Source organism: Cololabis saira, chromosome 8, assembly GCF_033807715.1.
Source record: "Cololabis saira isolate AMF1-May2022 chromosome 8, fColSai1.1, whole genome shotgun sequence".
Lineage (NCBI taxonomy): Eukaryota > Metazoa > Chordata > Actinopteri > Beloniformes > Belonidae > Cololabis > Cololabis saira.
Window position 1 is genome coordinate 13,494,578 of NC_084594.1, and position 25,645 is coordinate 13,520,222.

At 41.1% G+C, this 25,645-nt stretch overlaps 1 protein-coding gene across 1 annotated transcript; it reads right to left on the reverse strand.

Moving 5' to 3' along the window:
- Positions 1 to 3,352: 3,352 nt before the first annotated feature.
- On the reverse strand, positions 3,353 to 24,083 carry apcdd1l (adenomatosis polyposis coli down-regulated 1-like). The gene is made up of 4 exons (XM_061726806.1): positions 23,677 to 24,083; positions 11,079 to 11,262; positions 6,458 to 6,977; positions 3,353 to 4,577 (listed from the first exon to the last, which is right to left on the reverse strand). The coding sequence occupies exons 1-4, from the start codon at positions 23,753 to 23,755 to the stop codon at positions 3,816 to 3,818; spliced, it is 1,545 nt and encodes a 514-aa protein (XP_061582790.1). The 5' UTR covers positions 23,756 to 24,083; the 3' UTR covers positions 3,353 to 3,815.
- Between the last annotated feature and the right edge of the window lie 1,562 nt (positions 24,084 to 25,645).

Sequence of the window (25,645 nt, forward strand, 5' to 3'; positions counted from 1 at the left end):
ATGGAGAGGTACTTGTTACTGCTTACATGTTTTTATCATTTTGGCTTCACTTATGTTAAATTAATGATGGCACAGTGAAATAAAAGATGTTATTGTTTGTTGCTACATTGTCTTCAGGACTATTGTTAGAAACCTGGGAGTTATTTTTGACTGGAATCTGTCCCTCCATTCTCATATTAAACAGGCCTTTTTTCACCTTTGTAATATTGCTAAAATTAGGAACATCCAGTCTCAGACTGACTCAAAAAAAGTGATTCGTGCATTTATTATCTTAAGATCGGACTATTATTATGGGCTGTGCTAAAAATTCCCAGTTTTAGTTTCTCTTTATTCGCGACCTATAAAATCTATAGTAAAATATCAAATTTCTCCTCACATATGAAGCTCTTAATGACCAAGCTCCATCATACCTTATAGAGCTCATAGTTCCATAATTTCCAAGCAGACCACTTCACTCTCAGACAGCAGGTTTATTTGTGGTTCCTAGAGTTTGTAAAGGTAGAATAGGAGGCACCTTCAGTCATCAGGTTCCTCTTCTCTGGAACCATCTGCCCGTTTGTGTTTGGGAAGCAGACACCCTCTACCTTTAAGACAATGCTTCAAACCTCCCTCTTTGGTGTTCTGAAACATCCCTTAGTTATGATGTTATAGGCCTAGACTGCTGGGGGACCTCCCATGATGCACCTTTACTCAGTCTGTTCTCGTGTACTCTAACTCTAAAGGCTTATGGTTCTGCGTTAAACCAACGCAGAGCACACGCCGCAGCTGTGACGCCGTCGTGAACCCTTCGGACTTCTCTGTCACTCCATTTCGCCGCGGTGCAATACCCCCTGCGAGCGCTAGGGGGGTGCAATCTCCTCCTGAATGGTTTAACCGACTTTTCCGGTCACAGTGAATCAAAGAGATTAGGACAACTATTGTGCAAAAAAACAAAAAAACAAAAAATCACACATACACGAAGAAAAGAGCGCTGAAAGTTCACGACTGCTTCACGAACCGGAACCGGAAATGCGTTTCTACCAAGCAAACCAATCACAGCCCTCTCGGTCTGCATTGGTCTGCGACCTCTTGACGCTTAGTTACAATTTGTGGGAGGTGCGCGTCAGGCACGGCGTGGCCTGCGGCGTGGGGTGCGCGATGCGGCGCAACCTGCCACGCACGCTCGGCGTCGATTTGTTGCAGAACCATAATCCAGCCTTAACTCTCCTGGGGCCTCATTTATAAAAGAGTGCGCAGGATTCATACTAAAAGTGCACGTAAAGCCAAAAGCCGAAAATGGCGGGCGCAAAAAGAAATCTGGATTTATAAAACCCTGTGCACGCACACTTGCACGCAATATTCGCTTTATAAATCACAGTCCAGTTGGAAGGTTGCGCAGCTGAATTCGGCTCATATTCCGCCCTCTACACGCCCACTTTTAACCATAAATGGGCAATGCAAAGTAGTATTTGCATATGAATGAACCTGCTGAGCATGCGCAGCGGCTTCCTGCAGCCTGTTTGGGCGTCAGGATGAATGAGACGCATGATGAGACGTGTCGAGCCACCGTGCCACTAAATTTCACGGAGACTGGGAAGTGGGAACGAGATGTTGTGGATGAGGTGGAGGCCAGGAAAACTACATTATTTGGTGGTCACAGTAAAAGTATAAATAGTATATAAATAGTATTAGATAAAGCGAGTGAAAATAAAACGCAGTGAGGCGCAAGGGCGCAATTTCCACTGGGAACAGGGGGGGCATGCCCCCCCACTTTTCAAACTCATGTTTTTGTCTCCCCCACTTTTTACAGTTTAAGAATTAATGGTAGGCTCAGCCTGTCAAATCATCAAGACACTCTGTGCGAAGACGGGACGGGAGCCCCGCTACCCCTCCTCCCCTCCCCTCCCCTCCCCTCCCGTCTCCCCTCAGGGCTGCTCAAGGCTGATTTATGGTTCCGCGTCACACCAACGCAGAGCCTATGGCGTAGGTGTGCGTCGCCGCGTACCCAACGGCATAGGCTCTGCGTCGATTTAACGTGGAACCATAATTAGGCTTAACTAGTGTGTGAGTGTGTGACAGACGTGCATGGGACAATTGTGAAATACGGAATAAACTGCGTTCCATATTGGTTCAATACAGCACGCAACATTTAATTCCCAATTACGTAACAATTCCGTATTTCAAGGGACGGGTGGCGAGCCCACTCACCGTGGCTGCAGCAGCAGCAGCACCAGAGTCCTGACTGACGCTGTGCTTCAAACACAGAGGGACACGATCAGCGCTATTATATTATAAGTCTGATGTGTGATGACATTATTAAGAGTATGACATGAATCTGGCTTCATTTCACCACCTCACCGCCTACGTCGCCAGTTCCTCATATCTTAAGTAAGTTCCTACGGGAGGGTCAGGGTTGGCGTAGGGATACGCAGATTTTTCGGTTAGTTTTTTCTTTTTAAATCCCAACCTTTGCGTAGAAGGTGGCTTGCGCATCTTTCGGCCCTGTTTTGTGCGCAAGCAAGCTTTATAAATGAGAACCCTGATCTGTAGTTGTTACTGTTCTCTCCTCTTTCCTGTCCTCTCAACCCCCAACGAGGTCGAGGCAGATGACCACCCTTCCTGAGTTTGGTTCTGCCAGATGTTTCTTTCTGTTGAAGGGGAATTTTTTTTTTCCACAGTCGCCGGATGCTTGCTCAGGCCAAGGGATTGTACCGGTAAATAAGTTTTGATTCAATCTGTTGGTTTCATTAGTGAAGCAATAATAATAATAATAATATTTTTATCGGTTCTGTATTAATTGGGTGACTGTATTGTTGAAGTGCCATATGGTAACATTTGTCATGATTTGGCAACATATAATCAAAGCTGAATTGAAGTTAACTTTGTCTTTGGTTTTATCTGGTTAATACTAAAGACCAACTATGATCAGATAATTTTTACAATCCAAAAACCCCCAAAACAAAACAAATAAATAACCAAAAACAGGCCATTTTATATGCACTCCTGGAAAGAGAGCTGAGATGGTTCAGCCTCCGTACAGTCACACCACCACAAGCATCGCTTTAGTCCCTCAGTCATGTTTGAATGATGAAATCAACACAAGATATTATGAAAACACATTTTTAATAGATATAGAAAATTTAATAGATATAGAAAAGTAACTAAAATATTAGACTAAAATCTGCTTTTTATGAAAACATACAAAAAAGGTTAAAATAAATATTCATTTGATGTGTTTACTTTGAACGCTGATAGAAAAGCAAACTAATGCACAAATAAAATGACATTTCGCACCACAGTGGCATTAGAGCTGTGACGGTGGCAGCTGTTTTTTTACATAGATTTCTGTCTTTCCACAATGTTTATTTAAAAAAAAAAAAAAAAAAAAAAAAGGACAATGTTCTGTACAAAGTGCATTAGTCAACCTGCAACTCGGTAGAAAGTCCACTGTAAGGTTCATGGCTTAAGTTTTGATGATGAAATAACTGATCAGCATCTCCACATCGACATGAATGAAATAGTTCCTACTCAGACATGTGATCATTATCCAAACTGAGCCCAACTGGACTGAACATGTTCAGTGGCATTTGCATAATATATGTGTGCTCTATACAGAGTAGTTTTATGTATGTGTATATATTTCTTTTAAAATAGCTGAAGTGGGTCAATTAAAGGGAACCTAAATGTACCATGTTAAAGCCAGATATGAAAGATCCTTCTGCTCCTCGGAAGGTCTGGTGATTCTCCTCATATGTGCTCCCCAGAGGGTGAAAGGCAGCTGCCACAAAACAACGTCCATCCTTGACTGGGGCGGGTGGAGCAGGTTTGATCTGTCTCTAATAAACGTAGAACCAGCTGAACAGCACAGACCCAAACAGCGGTATCAGGAGCTGGGCTACCTTCCCCGTCCCACTGGCCAACTGTTCTTGCTTACTCTCAAAACGGGAGTAGGAAGGCTGTGCCTGCCCCCCGCTGCAAAGCACCATGGGGGCCTGAAAGGACGTGGGTCGCTTCAGTGGCCGGTCAGGACTGGAGCCATCGGTTGGCCTCTCTCCAACAAAGAGCAGTGGATGTTTCCTGTGATCCAGCTCCATTTTGAAGAGTTCATACTCCTTATGTGGCAGCTTGATGCCCAGCACAGTGCACCCATCTGTCGGGGTCAAATCCTGCTCCGCCCCGACCTCCCAGCCTCCTGTCCGACCACACTTCCCCGGCTTTGTGCCGTTCAGCAACTTTGCGATGGGCTTGTCCAAGGCAGTGACCTTCACCCGAGTGACCTTGAAGACCAGCTCAGACGCTCCCGAGAGTTTGACGGAGGGATTTCCCAGAGCGTAATGTCCCAAGGCTCTCAGGATGAAAGTGAGCTGTGAGCACGCAGGGTCCGAGTAGTGCCGGTAGACGCCTTCCCAGGTGTGCTGGCTGGGATCAAAGACGAAGTCCCTGGTGAGGAAGAGGACCGTGGGGCGAGTCTCGCAGCTCTGACTGACCCAGCGGCCGGCCAGGGACAGAGGAGATGCAGGACTGCGGGGCAACACGGCGGGGCGCTGCTCCGAGGAGCGGTACACCAGAGCGCACACAGGACAGGGGTGGATGTGATGCTGCAGAGTGAAAGAGAGAGAAATGCAACCCAGGGTTATAAGTGACATTTCTACTCAGCGCTGTGGTAGGTACAATAAAGTGAAAATATGACTATAAATATATGAGAGGTTTGTAAAACCCCCGTTCTCGTGCCTTATGTTTGATACATTTACCCCAAAAACCAAAAAAGAGCAGCAGCTGTTAAACTTATCACACATGACCGAGCGACTGACTTACAGCTTTACGAACAATAACACTTAAGCAATGAAATCGAATATTTTAGCTTTCAAAAAAGTTGGTAGCGTGACTGGTTTACAATCAGAAAATGCGTATCCCGTTCCGTCCCTGGCACCGGAGTGTCTTTTGGCAAGACACAGAATCCCCATGTTGCCTCCGAAGTGCTTATTAGTGTGTAATTGTTAAGATAAAGGCCTGCATCTAGAGTGTGTGTGACTGGGTGAATGAGAAACACATTGTCAAGTGTTTTGTTGAACCCAAAACCCAAATCATTCAAACCTTTACAACCTCTATTAAAATAAATAAATACAATGTTTCATTCACTATGTAGAGTTCATTGGGATCACAAAAAACCCCATCATCATCATCATCATCATCATCATCATCATCATCATCATCATCATCATCATCATCATCATCATCATCATCATCATCTTTACAATTATCCATTTAAAAATATTAAGATGACAATGATTATATTTATATTGCAGCATCATTGTACCACTAGAGCAGGAGTCGGCAACCCGTGGCTCTAGAGCCGCATGCGGCTCTTTAGCGCCGCCCTAGTGGCTCCTGGAGCTTTTTCAAAAATGTTTGAACTTTTTTTCCTTTTTCTAATTTTTTCTTCTTTCTTTTTTTTCTTTTTTTCCTCTTCTTTTTTTCTCTTTTTTTCTTCCTTTTTCCTTTCCTTTTTAATCTCGAAATTTCGACTTTTTTCTCGACATTTCAACTTTTTTCTCGACATTTAGACTTTTTTCTCGACATTTAAATTTTTTTCTCGACATTTCAACTTTTTTCTCGACATTTAGACTTTTTTCTCGACATTTAAATTTTTTTCTCGACATTTCAACTTTTTTCTCGATATTTCAACTTTTTTCTCGACATTTCAACTTTTTTTTCGATATTTCGACTTTTTTCTCGACATTTCAACTTTTTTCTCAAAGTGCATAATGAAAACATAAATCTTCCCCCAGTTCTACCTAATTCAGAAACATGCAGCATGTGTTGCCTTCATTCTAAGGCTGATACAAGACTTTTCATTTTTTGCAGCTCCAGAGATATTTGTTTTTTGTGTTTTTGGTCCAATATGGCTCTTTCTACATGTTGGGTTGCCGACCCCTGCACTACAGCTTTGAGGACATTATGATGAAAGTTAAAGCGGACCTATTATGAAAAACAAGTTTTCTCTTGCTTGAACATGTATAAAGTGGTCTCCCCTCAGCCTGCCAACTCAGAGAAGGAGGAAAGCAACCAAATTCTGCAGTGTCTGTACAGCCGCCCGGATGAGCCATCCAGTGTAATGTGGATCTACGAGCCAATAAGATTCTGAAACGATGCATGAAACCACGGCCACAACTAACTCTGGCCGGAACAACAACAACAACTCCTCCACCAGCCGGAGCTTCCACCATTTTTTCGTAGCGGTGTAGCGCGTCATTCAGGCAGCCAATCAGCACAGAGCCTCATTATCATAGCCCCGCCCACATAGATAATGAGGTTAGAGGATGGGAAGATAAAGACATGGCTCAGAGGCTGAATTTCTAATTTATTTAGCAAAAACAATCAAAAGCTTATTTTTAAGACAATCAAGGCCTGTTTAAAATAGGTATTAGATGCCATAATAGGTCCCCTTTAAAGAATCAAAATCAGTTTGAAGTCTCACCATGGCGTTCTGCAGCGGCTGCTGGTACCCTGTAGGTCTGTGCTGGGTTCTTTGAGTCCAGTCTGTGTGAATATCCCCCAAGAACAGTTTCTGGACCTTCCCTCCGTGGCTGTGGTGGTGCGTCTCCACTCGTACCAGGCCCATCTCCATCATGGAGAAGCCGAGCGCCGCCAGACAGCCCCTCCCCGCCCGCGTGTTGTACAGCTCGCGGGGCTTCCCGGGCAGCGCTCGGCCGAGGCTGAGGCTCACGCAGGCCGGCGGCAGCCTGGAGGCCAGCCGCTGCTTGGCCGCCATGCTGTGGAGCACGATGGCCACCTTGGTGAGGTGGTGCTCGGCCTCCGTGCCCCCGTGGGTGATCCAGGAGGCCTGGCGAAGACGGATCTTCCCCCTGACCATCAGGGAGTAGGCTGGATCTTCGCAGGCGCCGTCGGTGTAGTAGTGCTGCAGGGCCTGGAAGTGGCGACTGGAGTGGAAGGAGTAGGAGCGGGTCAGGAACTCTGGACCGGGGCGAACTTCACATCTGAGCACACAGGGGAAGGCGGGAAAGAGATTTGTTACGGATTATGTGAGTGAACATGTTTATTAGGTCTTTTCAATTTAAAGCTGCCAGTGTTTTTTTCTAAACGGGCATCTTTATAAAATAATCAACCTCCATTAACTGAAGATAGTTAGTTAGTTAGGCCCTGTTTACACGTAGCAAAAACGGTGGCGTTTTCATGCGTTTTGGCCGTTCGTTTACACGAAAACGAAGCTCAAAGTCACCAAAAACGATCATTTCTGAAAACTCCGGCCAAAGTGGAGATTTTCAAAAACTCAGTTTTCACGTTTGCTTGTAAAGGGAGGGAAACGGAGATTTAGGCTTCAGAACGTCACATTATGCGACAGAAACGTCACCAGCATTATGTGTGCGACCTGTGTTTACAATTTGTTTGGCCACTGTCAATATTTTCTTGTATTTTACCTGTTTTATATTCTAAAGTCACACTTAAAGGAGCTTGAGGCTCCTTTTAAGAAATTAGACTCTCTAGCGCCACCCTTCACCACGACGGTCGTCGGGGGTACTGCAGCCAACAGCGAAGCCGGCACGGGAGAACGGGGAGAACGCACATGCAGCGTCATGTGACGTCACATCCACAGGACAGCGCGGGAAATTCGGGACCGAATTGCAGCACATTTTGCAGCACACAGCCTGTTCAAGGCAAAGGAGAGATACACTAGAGGGCTCATTCTTTTGGGTTTGGAACGCTTCATCTGACATTATTACTAGAAAACTTAAAATGTATACGGATTTTTTTCATAAATCCTGCCACAATCCGGCCTCAAGCTCCTTTAAAAGTAACTCCACTTCTCTGTCTCTCCAAACGAAAGACTCTCGTTCCGTCTTGGAAGTAACTGGCAGTCAAGGCTGATTTATGGTTCCGCGTTACACCAACGCAGAACCTACGGCGTAGGGTATGCCGCGACGCGCACCGTACGTAGGCTACGCCGTCGATTTAACGCAGAACCATATTATTCAGGCTTCACATGTGTCATTTGTTGACGTTTTTTTCCAGGATTCCGATTGGCTAGCATGACTTTACGCTTCTCGTTACACTGCCCCCTGTAGGTTTGGCTGCTCATAGCACCTTAACAGCGTATTTATGCGGGTTCGTGTAAACAAGGGTATTTTTCAAAACGTAGAGGGGGAAATATCCGTTTTTGTAAATACCCGGCTATGTGGAAACGTGGCCTTAGTTTATTTGTCCACAAGTGGAGATTTGTCTTTTGTCTCATAATACAAAAACAACAGTAACATGACACATCAACAAACACTTAACATTTACACGCAAAACATCTTAGTGGCAAAAAAGGAGGAACAACAAGGGCATGTACATAAAAGACAAGTCTACCGAGACGTGCCCTCATTCAGAGCCTTAATGGCGTTGGGAATGAATGAGTTTTTAAATATGTTCCGGTTAGCCTTTGGTACACTCTACCATCTACCTGAGGGAAGTCATTTAAACTCGCTGCAGAGTGGGTGAGTAGGATCATTTGCTATCCTAGCAGCTTTTTCTCCAATCACTTCCTTATAAATACCACTTAAGTTTCTCTGTGTTTTTTCTATTATTCATTGTAGCTTGCATCTATTTTTTGTGTTAAGGTTGCCGGACCACATTGCCATGTTAAAGGTTAAGATTCCCTCTATGAGGTTCTTATAGACCAGGGGTCGGCAACCCGTGGCTCTAGAGCCGCATGCGGCTCTTTAGCGCCACCCTAGTGGCTCTCTGGAGCTTTTTCAAAAACGTTTGACCTTTTTTTTTCCTTTTCCTTTTTTTCCTTTTTTTCCTTTTTTATTCCTTTTTCCTTTCCAATCTCGATATTTCCACTTTTTTCTCGTGATTGTACTTCAACGTTAATCTCGACATTTTGACTTTTTTCTCGACATTTTGACTTTTTTATCAAGATTGTACTTCAACATTAATCTTGACATTTCAACTTTTTTCTCATCATTTCCACTTTTTTCTCGACATTTCCACTTTTTTTCTCGACATTTCCAATTTTTTTCTCGACATTTCCACTTTTTTCTCGACATTTCCACTTTTTTCTCGACATTTCCACCTTTTTTCTTGACATTTCCACTTTTTTCTCGACATTTCCACTTTTTTCTCGACCTTTCCACTTTCTTCTCGACGTGCATAATGAAAAAAAAAATCTTCCCCCAGTTATAACTAATATGTGTTGCCTTTATTCTAAGGCTTATACAAGACTTTTGATTTTTTGCGGCTCCAGACATATTTGTTTTTTTGTGTTTTTTGTCCTATATGGCTCTTTCAACATTTTGGGTTGCCGACCCCTGTTATAGACAGTCTCCATAATCTGCTTGCTCACACTAAAAGAGTTGAGCTTGCGTAGTAAATGTAGCCGTTGATCACAAGATTTAAAGATGTGGTTGGTGTTGTTATTAAAGTTAAGATTGCTGTCAATAAAGGTACCTAAATATTTAAAGTCTCCTACTACCTACTACATAGCAATTAACTGATTGAAAATCCGCATGGGCAAAAAAATTGTCCCCAAAGGCAACTTCATAACCAATTAGTTTCTCTCTGAAGTGGTTGCATATACGTGTTTTATCTTGGCTGTATGTCCTTTTACATCATTATGTTGAATATTGCTCCACGGTGATAACTTTGCCATCACTGTGAGGTCATTTTATGCCTTTTTGTGGCTTCTTTTATGACTCTTTGCTTTAATTGGTAGGTTTTTCTGCACATGCATAGTTCCTTTTGGCTTGTTAAACAAAGGGTTTTACAAATTGTTCCCGCATTAACCAGATGACAAACCACCATCTCCAAACACGACTTATTCCACCATGTGACACGACCTCTTTTAGATCTTTATTGTTGAGTCATGTTCTCTGACTTTCAGGTAAAGACTGGAGCATTTGAATAGATTCAGATTCACCCAGAAATTAAAACAATGACCCAAATGATACAAAAATGGATCCAGCAAACTTTAGAGTCATCAGTAATTTGGGTTTGCTTTTAAATCTGTGATGACTTGGATATGTAGAATGTTTTTTTTTTTTTTTACAGAAAATTGTGATTGGATATAATAAAATACTGATTCCCTCTAAGATCATGTTTTAACTCTAATGCTCTATTTACTTAGAAAAAGAAAAATCAAGGTTTTTAAAGCTATTCTCTACAAAAGATGTCGCTTTTAGAGACTATTTGCATGGTCTAGGATAAGGTGACTACACTGAAAAAAATAAATCTAAGCGCATGTAAATATAACATATTTAAATATGTGATTTTAACAATTAAAAATGAAGTTTGTTGCTTTACATGAATACATCTAGTTTTGAACTTAATCTGCATTTGTTCAAAAAACAAGACATTGTGCATTTTTTCCTTAACAAGCAGTATTTCTGTAATCCCAGGCAATCTTTTAGTTTACACACAAACAACAAGCAATGATTTACCTTTCCTTTAACAATTTTAATCTATTGGGCAGATTGACCAATGTTTAGATGAAACATGCTTTATTTGTTTAAGTAGAACACCACAGTAAAAAATATCTTGCTTGATCTACTTTAAAAAAATTAAGGCAACTTTTTCACATGAGATTATTATGTAGATCAAGAAAGACTAGTCTTTGTATAAACTACTTAATTCTTAATATGTACAAAATTCATTTGAAAGGAGAGTCAACTTAATTTTGGCAAGTAAAGTCAACTTAATTTTGGTAAATAAAGTCAACTTAATTTTGATAAATAAAGTCAACTTATCACAATTAAGTTGACTGTAAAATGTATTATTTACATACAAAAAATTAAGTAGTTTATAAAAAGACTAGTCTTTCTTGATCTACATAATAATCTCATGCAAAAAGTTGACTTATTTTTTTTAAGTAGATCAAGCACAATATTTGTATCAGTGTAAGTTTCTTTCATAAATGTTCAGCAAGTGATTGTACAGTAGTTCTACAAGAAAGAGAAAATCATTCCTCCAAAAACGTGAAAGCGTTTCTGTTGCGGCGGCTGCTGAGCATGAGCCTGAATTATGGTTCTGCGTTAAATCGACGCAGAGCCTACGGCGTACGGTCTGCGTCGGTGTAACGCGGAACCATAAATCAGCCTTACCTCGTTGAGACCCAGGTGCCGTCCAGTTTCGGGGGGATCTCTGCTGTGACTCTCACGTCGTCCTGCAGGTGGCGCTGCTGACAGCGGGGCGCCCACTGCAGGCTCCCGCTGACATTGGAGGAGGAAGCGAAGGGTCCTGTGGGCACCTCCCAGAGTTTACTCCCCGTTCCCACCACAAACACAGCTGCAAAGGCATAGGACAGTCGGTAAATAAAGACAGATAAACACAGAAGCTCCCTTACAGAGAGTTCCAGGCTATTTCCAGAGTTATGCAGAGGACTGTTGACCTCTTTCATTAGAAAATAGGCTACACATTTCCCTCCACTTAAGCCTGCACACAATTCTGTTTGAGATTAAGCTGTCTCAGGGATTGCTTTTGTTACATCTCCCATGTAAAAAGTGGCGAGTCAGTGATATTAAAATCATGTAAAGCTGTGCATCGCTGCAGTCTCTCTGCAGCTGCAGCTAGGGTTGCCACCTTTCAGAAATAGAAATAAGGGACGCCCCGATTTCAGCAGCGCTGGAGCCAAAAAAAAAGCCCCAAAACTTCTAAACTGAATAAAAATGTGTTTATTTTATATGAAAAAACAAAATGCTTTGATTTAAAGTTTAAAGTGCTTTAATAGCATTGAACTTGCATGACTGTAGAGACAGACAACCATACTAGCAACTGAAATAGCCTCCTATGCTACGTATGTCCACATCAGCCAAGATGTAGAATATAGTTACAGGTGGAGAATATGGTGTAAAAGTTAATTTATTTCAATAATTCAACTAGAATATGGTGTAAAAGTTAATTTATTTCAATAATTCAACTAGAATATGGTGTAAAAGTTAATTTATTTCAATAATTCAACTAGAATACGGTGTAAAAGTTAACTTATTTCAATAATTCAACTAGAATATGGTGTAAAAGTTAATTTATTTCAATAATTCAACTAGAATATGGTGTAAAAGTTAACTTATTTCAATAATTCAACTAGAATATGGTGTAAAAGTTAACTTATTTCAATAATTCAACTAGAATATGGTGTAAAAGTTAATGAAAATACGGTACAAATCGTGTCCCGTATTAGTTCAATACCGGACGCAACATTTTTTTCTCAAATAAAGGACAATTCCGTATTTTACGGGACGGGTGGCAACCCTAGCTGCAGCACACAAACCCTTTTCTAGGAGCATTTGGTCCTAGGCGAGAGGTGACCTCTACACACACCAAGGGCGTAGGTTTGCATAGGGACGGTAGGGACATAACACTACCAACTTTTCAGGAGGCTCAAATTGTCCCCACCAACTTTTAAGCAACCTTATTTGCATTATATAATTAGTTCAGATATATACCGGTAGGTAATTTAGATTGTCTTCCCAAATGTTGTAAGGATAGAATTGACCCTACCATTATTAAGTGAATTATTTTCATTATGTTCAGACTTACATTTATCCCTTTTCACTTGCTGAATTTGCCGGTCCATATTTTTTTCCTCAAACGCACGTTTGATTGGTTGATGACTTGACCATGCATTTCATTTATGTGGTCTTAAAGCAGCCCAAAGGAGCTTTCATTTTTTGTTGAGTTTGGCTGTGCTTTTTGACAAAAGCAGTAGTGTTTAACCTGAAGGAAGGTTCCATTTTTATTTTTATTTTTTATTTTTTTCAGTTATATTTAATTTATTTATTTAGACAGAAAATGTTGAGTGGTCTTAAGAGAAATATTTTTTGCATTCTGGATAGTTAAGAGATTATTAATAAGTACACTTAATACATTTATTGTGTACGTTAATATAATTTAAGTTATGTTAAAATATTGCAATTTAAATTGTTAATAAAATCCTGGAATATTCTGTAAGTTTTCAAAATGTTTCTTGAGTAGTTTTTGAAAACAAAGGTTTGAATCAAACCGTGTATCAGATGAACCAATACACATGAAAGTTAGTATAAGTCAATACAGATTTATTTTGCATTGATCAATTAGCCTATCAATTAATTAGGTTCATATTCGTGACAAATGTAGCCCTGACCCCCGTTCACCCAATCTGTTTGGTCTTATTAATTTCCCGTCCCCAGCAAAAAGTACATGCAGGTTATGCTGTTATATCGTCCCTACCAATGTTGAGACCAAACCTACGCCCTTGACACACACTCTCTATATACAGTATGTGCATTTTTCAGCACTGATATAAACCAAATACGGGGTCACTGACAACTGCAGGCCAACTGAGCCAAACACATCTGTTGATAATATGATTTAAAGGAAAGGCACTCACAAAGATGTATGTTCTTGCTCGACTTATCCCAAGCACTGGCAGCTAATCCAACTGAAAGCATTTTTCACCCTGTAATTGTTATTGATCTGACATGTGCACATCTGCAGTCTGTCTGTCATTAACGGTAATTATATTTTTCTGAAGAAATCAGCACGCTGTGTACACAACAAGGCCCTAACCCAGTCTGCTGGAAGCCAAGACAAGGGAGAGAAGTTCTCCTGATTGCATCCGAACCAATGAAATATGAGGAAACCCGCGGGGGTCTGTGATGCAATGTGAGCGTTGCTTTTTTTTCTTTTCGTTGAGGGTGAGAAGTATGGCTTCAGCTCCAGAGCCAGTCCCACAGAACTCGTGTATGAAAGTGGTATCAGCTTTCACCGTATAAACTCTCTGCTGAAAACAAATTTTCAGCAATATCAAACTTTTGCTTCATGTCAGAATACCCCCCTCCCCTGTTTTCCTCAATTTCCTTTTCCCATCTCTCTTTCACTCTTTCTTTTTTCTCCCCCTTGTTTTGTGGGTGTAAACATCACCTGTCAAGCCGCAAGCTGACCTGGGAGCATCTACCCGCGGATCAGCTTGCTCTCTGGTGGCTGAACAGATGAAGCTGACAGAAAACGGATACTTGGGAGTGGAAAGTGTGCGCTGCTGAAATTTCTGTTAGAGGCTCCCAGAAGGAGGCTGATTGATCGGCATTTATTAACCTTGTTAATGTCAAATGGAGGATATTTCTTTGTTCCCTTTTACCCTTGGAACGCTTCCCACATGCCGACCACGACCGCAGACATGTGTGAAGCTCGGCTGTTTCCCAGTGCCTCTCCACCTGATCCACACGCACGCACGCACGCACGCACGCACGCACGCACGCACGCACGCACGCACGCACGCACGCACGCACACACACACGCATATTGGGCTGTTTGAATCATCCAAAGACCACAGAGCCAGCTTTAAGCTCAGAGCACATTCATCATCCTTCCAGAAGTGGACCAATTTAGAAGATTAATACTTCTTTCTGCAGTCACATCTTAATGTGTTTACAGTTTCCCTCTTGTTGTGACATGTTTGTGTACGCTGGATATCACCGGAGCTGGCGAAGGAACCTGTTCAGCGAGGCCCAGATGTGCTCATTTGCTAAAACACAGACCAGAAATTCTAGTCTGGATTAATGAATTTCCAATTCCCTTGAATGCCATCCAATCAGTGTTCTCCATCCTTCGGGGCAGAATGCAACATGTCGTCTAAATGATTGCTCAAATACACACGGCCCGGTGAACGGACACACGAGACAAGAGCCTGTACGTGATGGGGAGTCATCTGTGTTCCCGTATTTGCCAGAACGTTTCTATACACTGTTCCTTGAGGTCACTTGTCTTTCAGTTCCTTTCCCTTTCTCGGATCTCTTGCCAGTTGGGCATATGGTTGCATTTACACAGAGCGCTCATAAAAGCGAGACCTAGTCAAACAAAATTGCTCATTGTGGGTTTTTTTTTTTCTAGGATTCTTCTACAAAAGAGACTATTCCAACCACAAGTGAGATGATGGTGTAATACATACAGTATGATAATATTCAACCCCCGTCTCAGTTTGGAGGCGACGGGGGATTGTTTTATTTGAATCACTTCCTACACATGCAGTCAGATATCATTAGCTTTATCCTTCACTGGTTCCCACTGATTTATTTTTCCGCCACGGGCTCTAAAACTTCCCACTCGTGTGGAGTGCACCTCCCTGTTACGCCATAACATTTTTCAAAAACAGATTTCATCTACTTGTAAAAATTACATAAAGAATGAGGCGAGAACACTGCATTCAGGTTTTTATCATGGATCAGACGCATTTGTAGAATTAAGATTTGCTGCAGAAACAAGAAGTTGCAAAAACATACAATCTTATCACACTACTGGAGATTAATAATAAGAAGTGATAATATTGACTGTTTTTTAATGAAATTCTGCTATGCTCAGCTTTAGAGCAAAAAGTGCAACGATCACTTAGAAATGTTAAGAAAAATGATCACAGAAAATATTGTTTTTTTTTCTTCTTCCATCAGTTGACTTTCAGACAATGGGCCTTTTATTCATGAGTATTTGTTTGACTTGTTGTCGGCGTATAAGTTCAACATACCTAAATTTAAGTTGTTGTATTTTATGTTTTTATGTGGCTTTTTCTCCATGTAAGAAAGGACATTTCATGCAACGCTATAATACAGTCCCTCGTGTCATAAACTCAGTTTAGTGTTGTCACATTGCATGTAAATAGAATAAACTTGAAAATAATAATCTACACAGAATGTGGCAGGTTTATTTTTATGAAAGAGAATTAAATGTCTTTTATGAAACTGTTATGTGAAGAGACGTCATTAAGAGGAACAAAAGCTTGATTCTCTTACAACCGTGTAAAAGCTTCATATTTGGTGAAGTGCTCGTTTTGTTAATGCAATGTAGGTGGTCATTTTATCACAGCAGTTATTATGATTTTACAGTTTTATTCACCAATAAACAACAAAAAAGGTTTGTTGTTCTTTGATAGAATGGTGTGAAAAATCTGATTACTTATTGTTTTGAAACTGTTTAAAGAAAAACAAATGAAAACCATTAATTTTCTAAATGTTAACAGGAACCACTTTTTAATCATCATATTTTAAGCAACATATTGATTAAACAACAGAATGTATTCAGTCAGAGGTTTGCTGTTTTTCAGCCAAGCTCCATTTCTGCCTGCAGCAATAACCTTAAATAATTCCCCTCCATAATGACTAGAAGTTCTACTTGTTATTTATTTATTTGGATATTTGGTCTATATTTTGGATCGTTGTGTCCCCTGTATTGATTTGGTAAAGGTTTTACATCAGACCCCCCTGAAACAACCCTCCCCACTTATCCAGGCTTGGGACAGGTTCAGTTCAGTTAAGTTCAGTTCAGTTCAGTTCAGTTCAGTTCAGTTAAATTAAGTTCAATTCAATTCAATTCAATTCAATTCAATTCAAATTCAGCTCACCGTCTCTTTCTTTGAGACTTGATAAATGATAAGTATAATCTCTAATATTATGCTACATTTTCTAATTGAAGCGCATTTAGTTTTGTGTCACAGTAACAAATACATGAGCAAATAAAATGCACTTTTCCAAACTAAGCTTGAGGTTATTTTGAAGATAGAATAGGAGTGTTTAAAACAACTTTTAAAGCAAAGCATTTGATGTGGACACAACTTCTCAAGCTTTTTCTGGTCTTGTTCTGCAGTAATATTCGGGGTGTTATAATTTTCTAGTCTTGCTGAATATTTAAGTGATTTACAGTGCAAGCCACATTCATCCATTTACATGCATTTTCATAGTTGTACACATTTCACACATATCCATTCACTTGCTTTCATGTTCTGGGTCTCTGGAAAGCGCCTATAGAGACAACTTTTGTTGTATTAGACGCTATATAAATAAAATCGAATTGAATTTAATTGAATTGCTAAAATACTGATAAATCCATCTGCAGAGGTGTCAAGTAACGAAGTACAAATACTTCGTTACCTTACTTAAGTAGAAATTTTGGTTATCTATACTTCAGTGGAGTAATTATTTTTCAGATTACTTTTTTACTTTTACTCCTTACATTTTCACACAATTATCTGTACTTTTTACTCCTTACATTTTAAAAACAGCCTCGTTACTCTATTTCATTTCGGCCTTTAAAAAAAAAACTATCCAGTTAAATTGCGCCGTCCAGATAGAGTGAATTTGTTTGTGGTTGTTTCAGATGTTCTTGTCCAGTTTTGTTCTTACATCAGATTCCTGCAACTAAACTTGGATGTACATTCCAATAAAGGTTAGGATAAATGATAACATGCCTCTGAAGTTTGACTTTTTGCACCATTACAATACTTATAGGCAACTAGTCATCATATCTCCTGCTCTCTGAAACACATGTTAATGCTCAATAGTACACATATATGGTTCTTTAATATATTTGCATTATACTAAGATGCATTCATTTTCAATGGCTTTTGTCCTTAATGGTTTTTTCCCCCTTACATTACTTTTACTTTTATACTTTAAGTAGTTTTGAAACCAGTACTTTTATACTTTTACTTGAGTAAAAAACTTGAGTTGATACTTCAACTTCTACAGGAGTATTTTTAAACTCTAATATCTATACTTCTACCTGAGTAATGAATGTGAATACTTGACACCTCTGTCCATCTGTGTTGTTTCCTGTCACGTCCTCCTGATTTTGTGGACGGCAAAGTCCGCATGCAGTACCATAAGTCTCCCACCAGGGGTCAGTGCTGCAGCCACCGAACTGTGCAGACTGACAATCTGTCACCAGCGGCAACACTGCTGCTGCCACCGCCCCTCACTCCGCCTGTGTGATGCTCGGCCAAAGTAACCTACCTGTCTTTGAGCCCCTAAATTCATTCAGTTTCCAGACGCACACTCGCGCCTGCGCATACGCGCGTAAACAAAAACACAGCTCACAATGATTTACTGTACTAAACTCTAAAAGGGATACCATTTATAAAAGATCTCCGGGCTGTAACTCTGTTTGTTTGTTTGTTTGCATTTGTCATTAGGGTCTGGCAGCCTCAGCTCTCATCTTTCACGTCTCACCCACTGAGCCGCAGTCAAAACACAGCTTTGTGTGCATCTGCATTCGGAGCTGTCCTGTGAAAACAAGACCCAGATCTAGGGACGTTTGATTCAAGGCTTATGTGGGAATCAAGTGCTCAACATTGAAGTCTCTTCATTAGAGGGAGAGAAAGAGAGAGAGCTAGGGCTGTTCAGGTTTTTAATAGAGAATCTCCCAAGTTGGAGGATGCTAATGAAATGTGTTTATGCTGAAGAAAATGTAGCTGACAACCTAGATTAAGGCGAGGACAATCTTTCCCTGAGTTTTCCAGTATTTTGCCAACTTTTTTCCAACTTCCTCATCCTTTTTTCCAGAATCAAGGGCCCAGTTTTCTGTAAAATTCAATTCTTTATCTTTCTTTGACTTACTTCTGCAGCACAAAAACCCCCTCCAACTGTCCCTGACGTGTCTGTGCCCTCTTGGCCGCCCCTTTCTTCCTGATTCCTGCTCCCCTCCCAGATGAAAAAACCATGACAGTTTACATCTCATTTCTCCTGGATGGCTGTCAGATTCCTCCCCTCTTTTTTCTGTCTTTGATTTTTTCTTCTGGTTTCTCGGTGTCTGTCAGTGGTTGATGAGGTGAATGAAGTCAGTCAGTGGGACGAGGGCGGCTTGGGGGGATGGGGGGAGTCGACTTAATGCACAAGATCAGTGAGGTGCTCCTCTCTGCAGAATGATACAATAGGCCAGAGATCCTCCTTAATCCACATATTTAGTTGAATGCAGCTCATTATTCAAAGTTCACAGCTGCCTCTTTAAGGCCTCTGAGCTATCCGCCAGACTTTGAACGGCTGTAATACGTCAGCGACCCCGAACCTTTTTAGTCGACCGGCTCCTTAGAAGAAGTGCTATTAAACACCAGGTGTCGGACTTATTGATTCCTGCTGTTTATCATCTGCGATTGGGTTACTGCACACGACCGCTGCAGGGCATCAGTATCACATAGTAATCACCAGAGGTGTCAAAAGTATTCACATTCATTACTCAGGTAAAGTATAGATACTAGAGTTTAAAAATACGACTGTAGAAGTTGAAGTATCAACTCAAGTTTTTTACTCAAGTAAAAGTATAAAAGTACTGGTTTCAAAACTACTTAAAGTATAAAAGTAAAAGTAATGTAAGGGGGAAAAAAGCCATTAAGGACAAAAGCCATTGAAAATGAATGCATCTTAGTATAATGCAAATATATTAAAGAACCATATATGTGTACTATTGAGCATTAACATGTGTTTCAGAGAGCAGAAGATATGATGACTAGTTGCCTATAAGTATTGTAATGGTGCAAAAAGTCAAACTTCAGAGGCAAGTTATCATTTATCCTAACCTTTATTGGAATGTACATCCAAGTTTAGTTGCAGGAATCTGAGGGCAACGGATGTAAGAACAAAACTGGACAAGAACATCTGAAACAACCACAACCGAATTCACTCTATCCGGATGGAGCAATTTAACTGGATAGTTTTTTTTTAAAGGCCGAAATGAAATAGAGTAACAAGGCTGTTTTTAAAATGTAAGGAGTAAAAAGTACAGATAATTGCGTGAAAATGTAAGGTCTGTAATGTCTTGTGATCGTAGACAAGTTCTGTTGTATGTGGGGAAATCAACTCTCACAGATCAGGGTCTTTTAAAAAAAAAAGTAATTAATTGCAATCTACCTATTATTAGCTTATCATCTTTACTTGGACATTTTGAGCTTCATCTTAAAACTAACTGTACGACTGCAGACAGAGCTGTCCAACACCAGGTCAGTGGAGGTAGAGTTGTCCTGTTTTCAGCTACATCATCATCAACTACAACTTGATCTAAAGGCCAATTGTGGAATACAAAAAAAGATTTTTCTTTGTTATTTGGATAATAAAACACATTTACTGAAGCCATTTAGAATAATGTACAAAGTACTGTTTTTCACTTCCTTTCATGCACACGACAGGTTTGGGACTTTTGTAGATGGAGCTTGACTCGTCATCCGATAAGCAATAAAAAGAAGATTTCTTACGCGTGTCAAAGTTCATTGAAGCGTCACTTTTAAATACAAAGAAAAACCTGCAAGTGAGAAAGGTTTTAGTTGAATTTCCAACCGAGACAGTCGCCAGGTTTCAAAGTTACTACTTCTGTATTTCTCTAATTAACCACAAATAGCAAAGGATGTTTGGCCCAAACATCTGCTGTTTCCTTTGGCTCAGACTTGAACCTGACCGAGCCCGCCGACCCAGACAGAGAATATCAACCAGACACAACCAGAAACTGGATTTTTTTTTTTTTTGGCGCCTTTTTGGCCATACCTGGCCGAAACACTAGTGGAATTAAAACATTTGGGCCACATCTGGACCACACAACACGTCAACACGTCCAATGCACGACCTTCAACCACATCTTGCTCAGATTACACTTGCTAGCAACATGTCTGAGTCAAAAAAGGGATGAAAGTAGCAAAGATTAGGCCCAGAATATCTGTTATCTGGCACATATAAGTAAACATTTGCATTTTCCAAACCCTTTGATCCATCCACATTTAGGTAGTATTTTTAAATGCTTTTTTAGGCAACAAAATAACTTAATCTTAGACAGCTGGATGGTTCAGAAACAATATCTGTCTTTGCTGAAATTGACTGAAACATCAAAATATTGAGTAGTAACTGTTTTATAAGAGGTAGCGCTCATGTCCCATGCTTCTATGAGACCAGACCAAATTGAAAAAAGGTTTGCTTTGGTAACAAAATACATGTTTAGGTAATTGGTATTAGGAATGGGCGATATTTTACCATTCACGATGTACCGTCAAAAAAATTCCTCACGATGAGAATTTATCATCTCGCGGTAAAAACGATAAATTCCCGTTGATGACGTTTTTGTGTAAAGCCTGAATTATGGTTCTGTGTTAAATCCACGCACAACGTACGTGAAGGAAGGAAGGAAGGAAGGAAGGAAGGAAGGAAGGAAGGAAGGAAGGAAGGAAGGAAGGAAGGAAGGAAGGAAGGAAGGAAGGAAGGAAGGAAGGAAGGAAAGGGGAGAAGGAAGGGAGAAAACAAGGAAAGGAGGAAGGAAGGGAAGAAGGAAGGAAGGAAATGAGCCTGAAAGAAAGAAAAAAAGAAAGAAAGAAAGAAAGAAAGAAAGAAAGAAAGAAAGAAAGAAAGAAAGAAAGAAAGAAAGAAAGAAAGAAAGAAAGAAAGAAAGAAAGAAAGAAAGAAAGAAAGAAAGAAAGAAAGAAGAAATGAGCCAGAAAGAAAGAAAGAAAAAAGGATAAATTCCCGTTGATGACGTTTTTGCGTAACAAACATGGCGGATCTGAGAGCGAGATAGATTTATAGTTACAAAGGTGGAGTTGAATTAGTATTTTTTTTATCGTCATTTTTATCGTTATCGGGATAAATGCCAGAAATTATCGTGATACATTTTTTAGTCCATACCGCCCATCCCTAATTGGTATACATAATGATTTCATCTTTTTGGACACTCAGAAGAACATAAGCAAACTTGAAGTATTTCATTCACAAAACATGGTGCAGATTGGTGATGGAAGATTATGTCATTTTACTCTTTTTTTGTGCACTTTCCCTTATTTGCATGTTAGAATGCATCATCTTACATATCTCTGAGTCGCTGACATTACTGGCTGTGAAAACAAGCAGTGAACTTACTACACGTGCACTCGTTGATCCAGAGACAAACACCAGCTTTCAAAACAGTAATTACAGAATGTACAACTGCAATCTTTACACTGTAAGTCATGTGTTTGCGTCCAACGCTGTCGGGAATGCCGTGTAATATAAATTTCATTCCGGCACCAGAGCTCCGCCCCCTCTCCCCCTCCTCTCCACCCTTGTCGCCACAGTCAGACGAAGGTCAGGATGATTTAAAGAACGTTTCTGTTATTCTAACCCTGAGCCCCCCCCCCCGACGCCGCCGCCCCCCTTCCTTATTTCTTCTTTAACCCCGGCATCTCACCGCGGTCCTCACCACCAGCAGTATCCCCCCGTGCCCAGGGCAGGGCAGGGAACGACTACTGTTGTCTTTTCATCACAATGTAAGCTGCTTAATCCGGCGGCCTGGTTTATTTAGACAAGAGATCTACGGGGGTTTGCCCAGTGGACACTGCTGCCAGCGCCGCCGTGGTTCACGAGCGCTGGCTCCTGCTCGTAAAGACACTGCCTGCTCAGGCCAACACACCCACTCGCTCGAACCGTTATCGCCACAAATCCTGCTGTACGTCAAATGTAAAACACTGGATCTTGAGCTATCAGGCGGCCGAGAGGAGCCTGAATTATAAGGGCACCTGACGCCCACGTTGGCGTGTCTCCGTGGAGAGGAGAGGCTGTCGAGAAACAGACAGTGGACAAAGGAAATTGATGGTCCAGTGGTGTTTCGGAGCCAGGATTCCCTCTGATTTAAAAGCCGGGTTTGGAAATGCTTCTGGAGAGCGTCTTCTTTCACATATTTGAAGTTGAAACAGGAAACTCCATCTAAGGTTTAACTCGAAGAAATATTATTCAGTCAGAGTCAGATTGCACAACCTTTTTTAGATTTACATTTAAGAAACCTCCAACCAGATATTTGACCTCACTTGTTGGATATGACCTTTATTTTTTTTGCAGAACTAGATGGTGAGAACTTTCTGCAAACTGGGAGGACATACAGTAAAATTGTCAAATTGTCACATCTTTGCAGTTTAATCAATTTCAATGCTGCCCTGTTTGAACCATCTTCTTGGAACCAGCAACCTGTCCTCAGCTAAACCTGAGCGGAGGGAAGAGAACAGTTCGCAGATTCCAGTCTAAAAACTGAAGCAACGAAAAAGGTGGAAGGCGCAGAGCCGCCGTGTGATGATCAGAACCAAACAAAGGCTTCCTCCCGTCGCTCCCCTGGCTCGCATCATTTCAACCGTCCCTGACGGCCTTCGTGACTGAGACCACGGCGGCTGGACGATCGGCTCTGTGAAGCGGCCTGAAGTTGTGTCAGTAATGGCTGTGCGCTGTTATTCCAACCATTAACATAATGGCAACATTAGTTCCAGGGCCATGCTCCTCTGCTCCTAGGGAACTATTGTTTAAAGGCACCAGCCGGAGCCCCCTTTTTCTTTTTCTTTCTTTTTTTTTTAAAGACTCCTCCTGTGGTCAGGGATCTGACACGGCTTTGAAGACACATGCAGGAGGAGAGGGAGAACACAGACGGCTATTCATAAATCCCACGCCCAGCGTTGGTTATGTTTTTATTTTTCAAATTGGTGATCGTCATATCAGAATTTGCAAATCACTTCAATTGTAACAAATTACATAATGACTTCCTTGCAATTATGTGTTTGTCTGCTTTAATACCCCCCCACACGCTCCCCTTTTTTTTGTCACTTGCCCCTGCCTGCATGCGTTCTCTAAGCTATACAAATCTCCAAGTGTTCAACCGATTTTTCACATGAGAGAGCGTTTATCTCCTTGTTTTCATAGTGGAAAATCTTTGGTTTATAAGAGGAAATCTGTTACAGTCTTTTAGGATCAGACTCTGAAAGCTCGACCCTGCTGCAGCTCATTCCCCAGAGCATATGAAATCAGTTAGAGTGTAAAATTCATATTTGGCAGGCGTGTGTGGGGATGTGACTTTAAGCTTTCTAGACACTAATATTAGAAAAACAAACAAAACAAAAAAAAAACATGAATTTTTCAGCAATTTCAACCAAAATCTGCACCAGATCGCCGGAGAGAAATTGCCGTCTGGACTCACCTTGCCAGAACAGCCAGACTCCCCTTAACAGGTGACTGAAGCGTCCGTTTGACATGTTTCCCAGTTCCACGCGCCTCATTCACAAGAAACTTGCTCAGAAAGCAGACTTTGATCCGTGGGAAATCCAAATCGCAGAGATGATCAGGTACGATAACACCATGACAAGAGCTCATACAAGTGAAGTGTCCAGTAATCCCCAGCTGGGAGCTTTTTTTTCCCCTCCTCTCTTCTACCTCCACTGCTCGGCTTCCATGGTTTGACTTCAAAACTTAGTCCTCAGCTGAGACCGCTCTTTCATGCAACTTCTCCACGGTGGTGTTTTCCCCTCTCTGCTCCACTCGATGCATGTGCAAAGCCAGTGTGTTCGTGCACATGAGCGAGAGGATTCTGCATGTGTGTGTGCACTCCTGTCTGGCTCTTATAGTTCAGAGCTGAAGGAGGGAGCAGAAAGAGAGATGGAGAGAGGGAGGGCAGAGATAGAGAAAGTTTCACTGTGTGTGTGTGTGTGTGTGTGTGTGTGTGTGTGAGTGGTGCAGGAGGGAGGAGGAGGGGGTTTGAGCGTCAAACTTCCTCAAGCGAAGACTCCGAGGAGCTTTTAGAGCAAGGTGCAAAAGGGCAGCTGTGAGAAGGAGTTAACTCTGCAGCCACAACACTGTAACATATCAGCGCAGCATCTATTATGCATGGTTTTAGGTCTCTACTCACTCGCACTATACACCTCTGATGGTATCTGGTCTTGTTAGTTTTTTTTTTGTATTATTCAGTCAGATTCCAGATTTTCAGATATTTGCCTCAGATCCCTGCCTCCGCCCAGCAGCACGGTGGTGGATGGATTTTATATTTTGTTTTCTTCTTATGTTAAGCAGTAAGAATTAAGCAATAAAAAAAAGACTTAATAAATGTGTCATAAGCTGCAGTTGCAGTGCAGATGCTTCCAAGGAGTTTGAAGGTTGGCTTGTTTGTTCCTTTTGCAGGAGTTAAACAGCAGATTGCTCACAGTTTGTTCAGGGGGACCGACGTGCTGGGTGGCTTTGTGGTGTGGAGAGGAATGTGCTTCCAGAGTTATGTTGTGTGCACTTGAGCTTGCTTGTAAGCACTCTGTACATTCAGGGAACACCTGGATTTGTACTAGAAATACTTCGCCCGTTTGGCAAAAAGTCTATTTTTGCAACATGATATGGTTTTTCCACAGAGCTTTCCCCACACTGCTTATCAGGTCCTCCAAGTTTAGTGTTGGCCTTGCTTTTATTTAGTAAATACATGTCTATATGTATATAGACTGTTAAAAAACGAATGATTACATAACTTTATATGACAAGATAAAAAATATGTTCCATGAAATGAATGTGTTGAATAGCTGTAAACATGAATGCATTGATGAAATGTCAAAAATTGTTATAAATGCAACTTTTTATTCCCCCCCAAATAATTAATTGATGCTTTTTTCCTTTTAGATATATCCATGCCTTCAGTTTCATCATGCAAATGAGATGGCTGGTATTCCAGACGTGTCAATGCACAGGAGGAAGCCATTGCTTCCTCCTGTCTAGAGGTCATTAGAGATCAGAAACACTTAAATAATAAACATCGGGCAAGACCGTCGGCCGAGCAGGTCTCACTTATTGACAGCTGGTGGATGTAATTTCAAATATCAAGGCGTAGACTCATACAGAAGTGAGTGTCATCAGAAGTAGATTCATTCAAGACTGGATACATTTATTTCAAAAATAATTTTGTGTAAATATGATACAGGGTGAGTGGATATTCTAACTTTTTATGTGGAGGGAAAAGTATCCTCTGGACAAAAACACACACACACACACACACACACACACACACACACACACACACACACACACACACACACACACACACACACACACACACACACACACACGGATCGCACAAACCTGTATCACACATCATTAGAAAGGCGAGTGCATAGACGCCCCAGTCACACTGATTCATG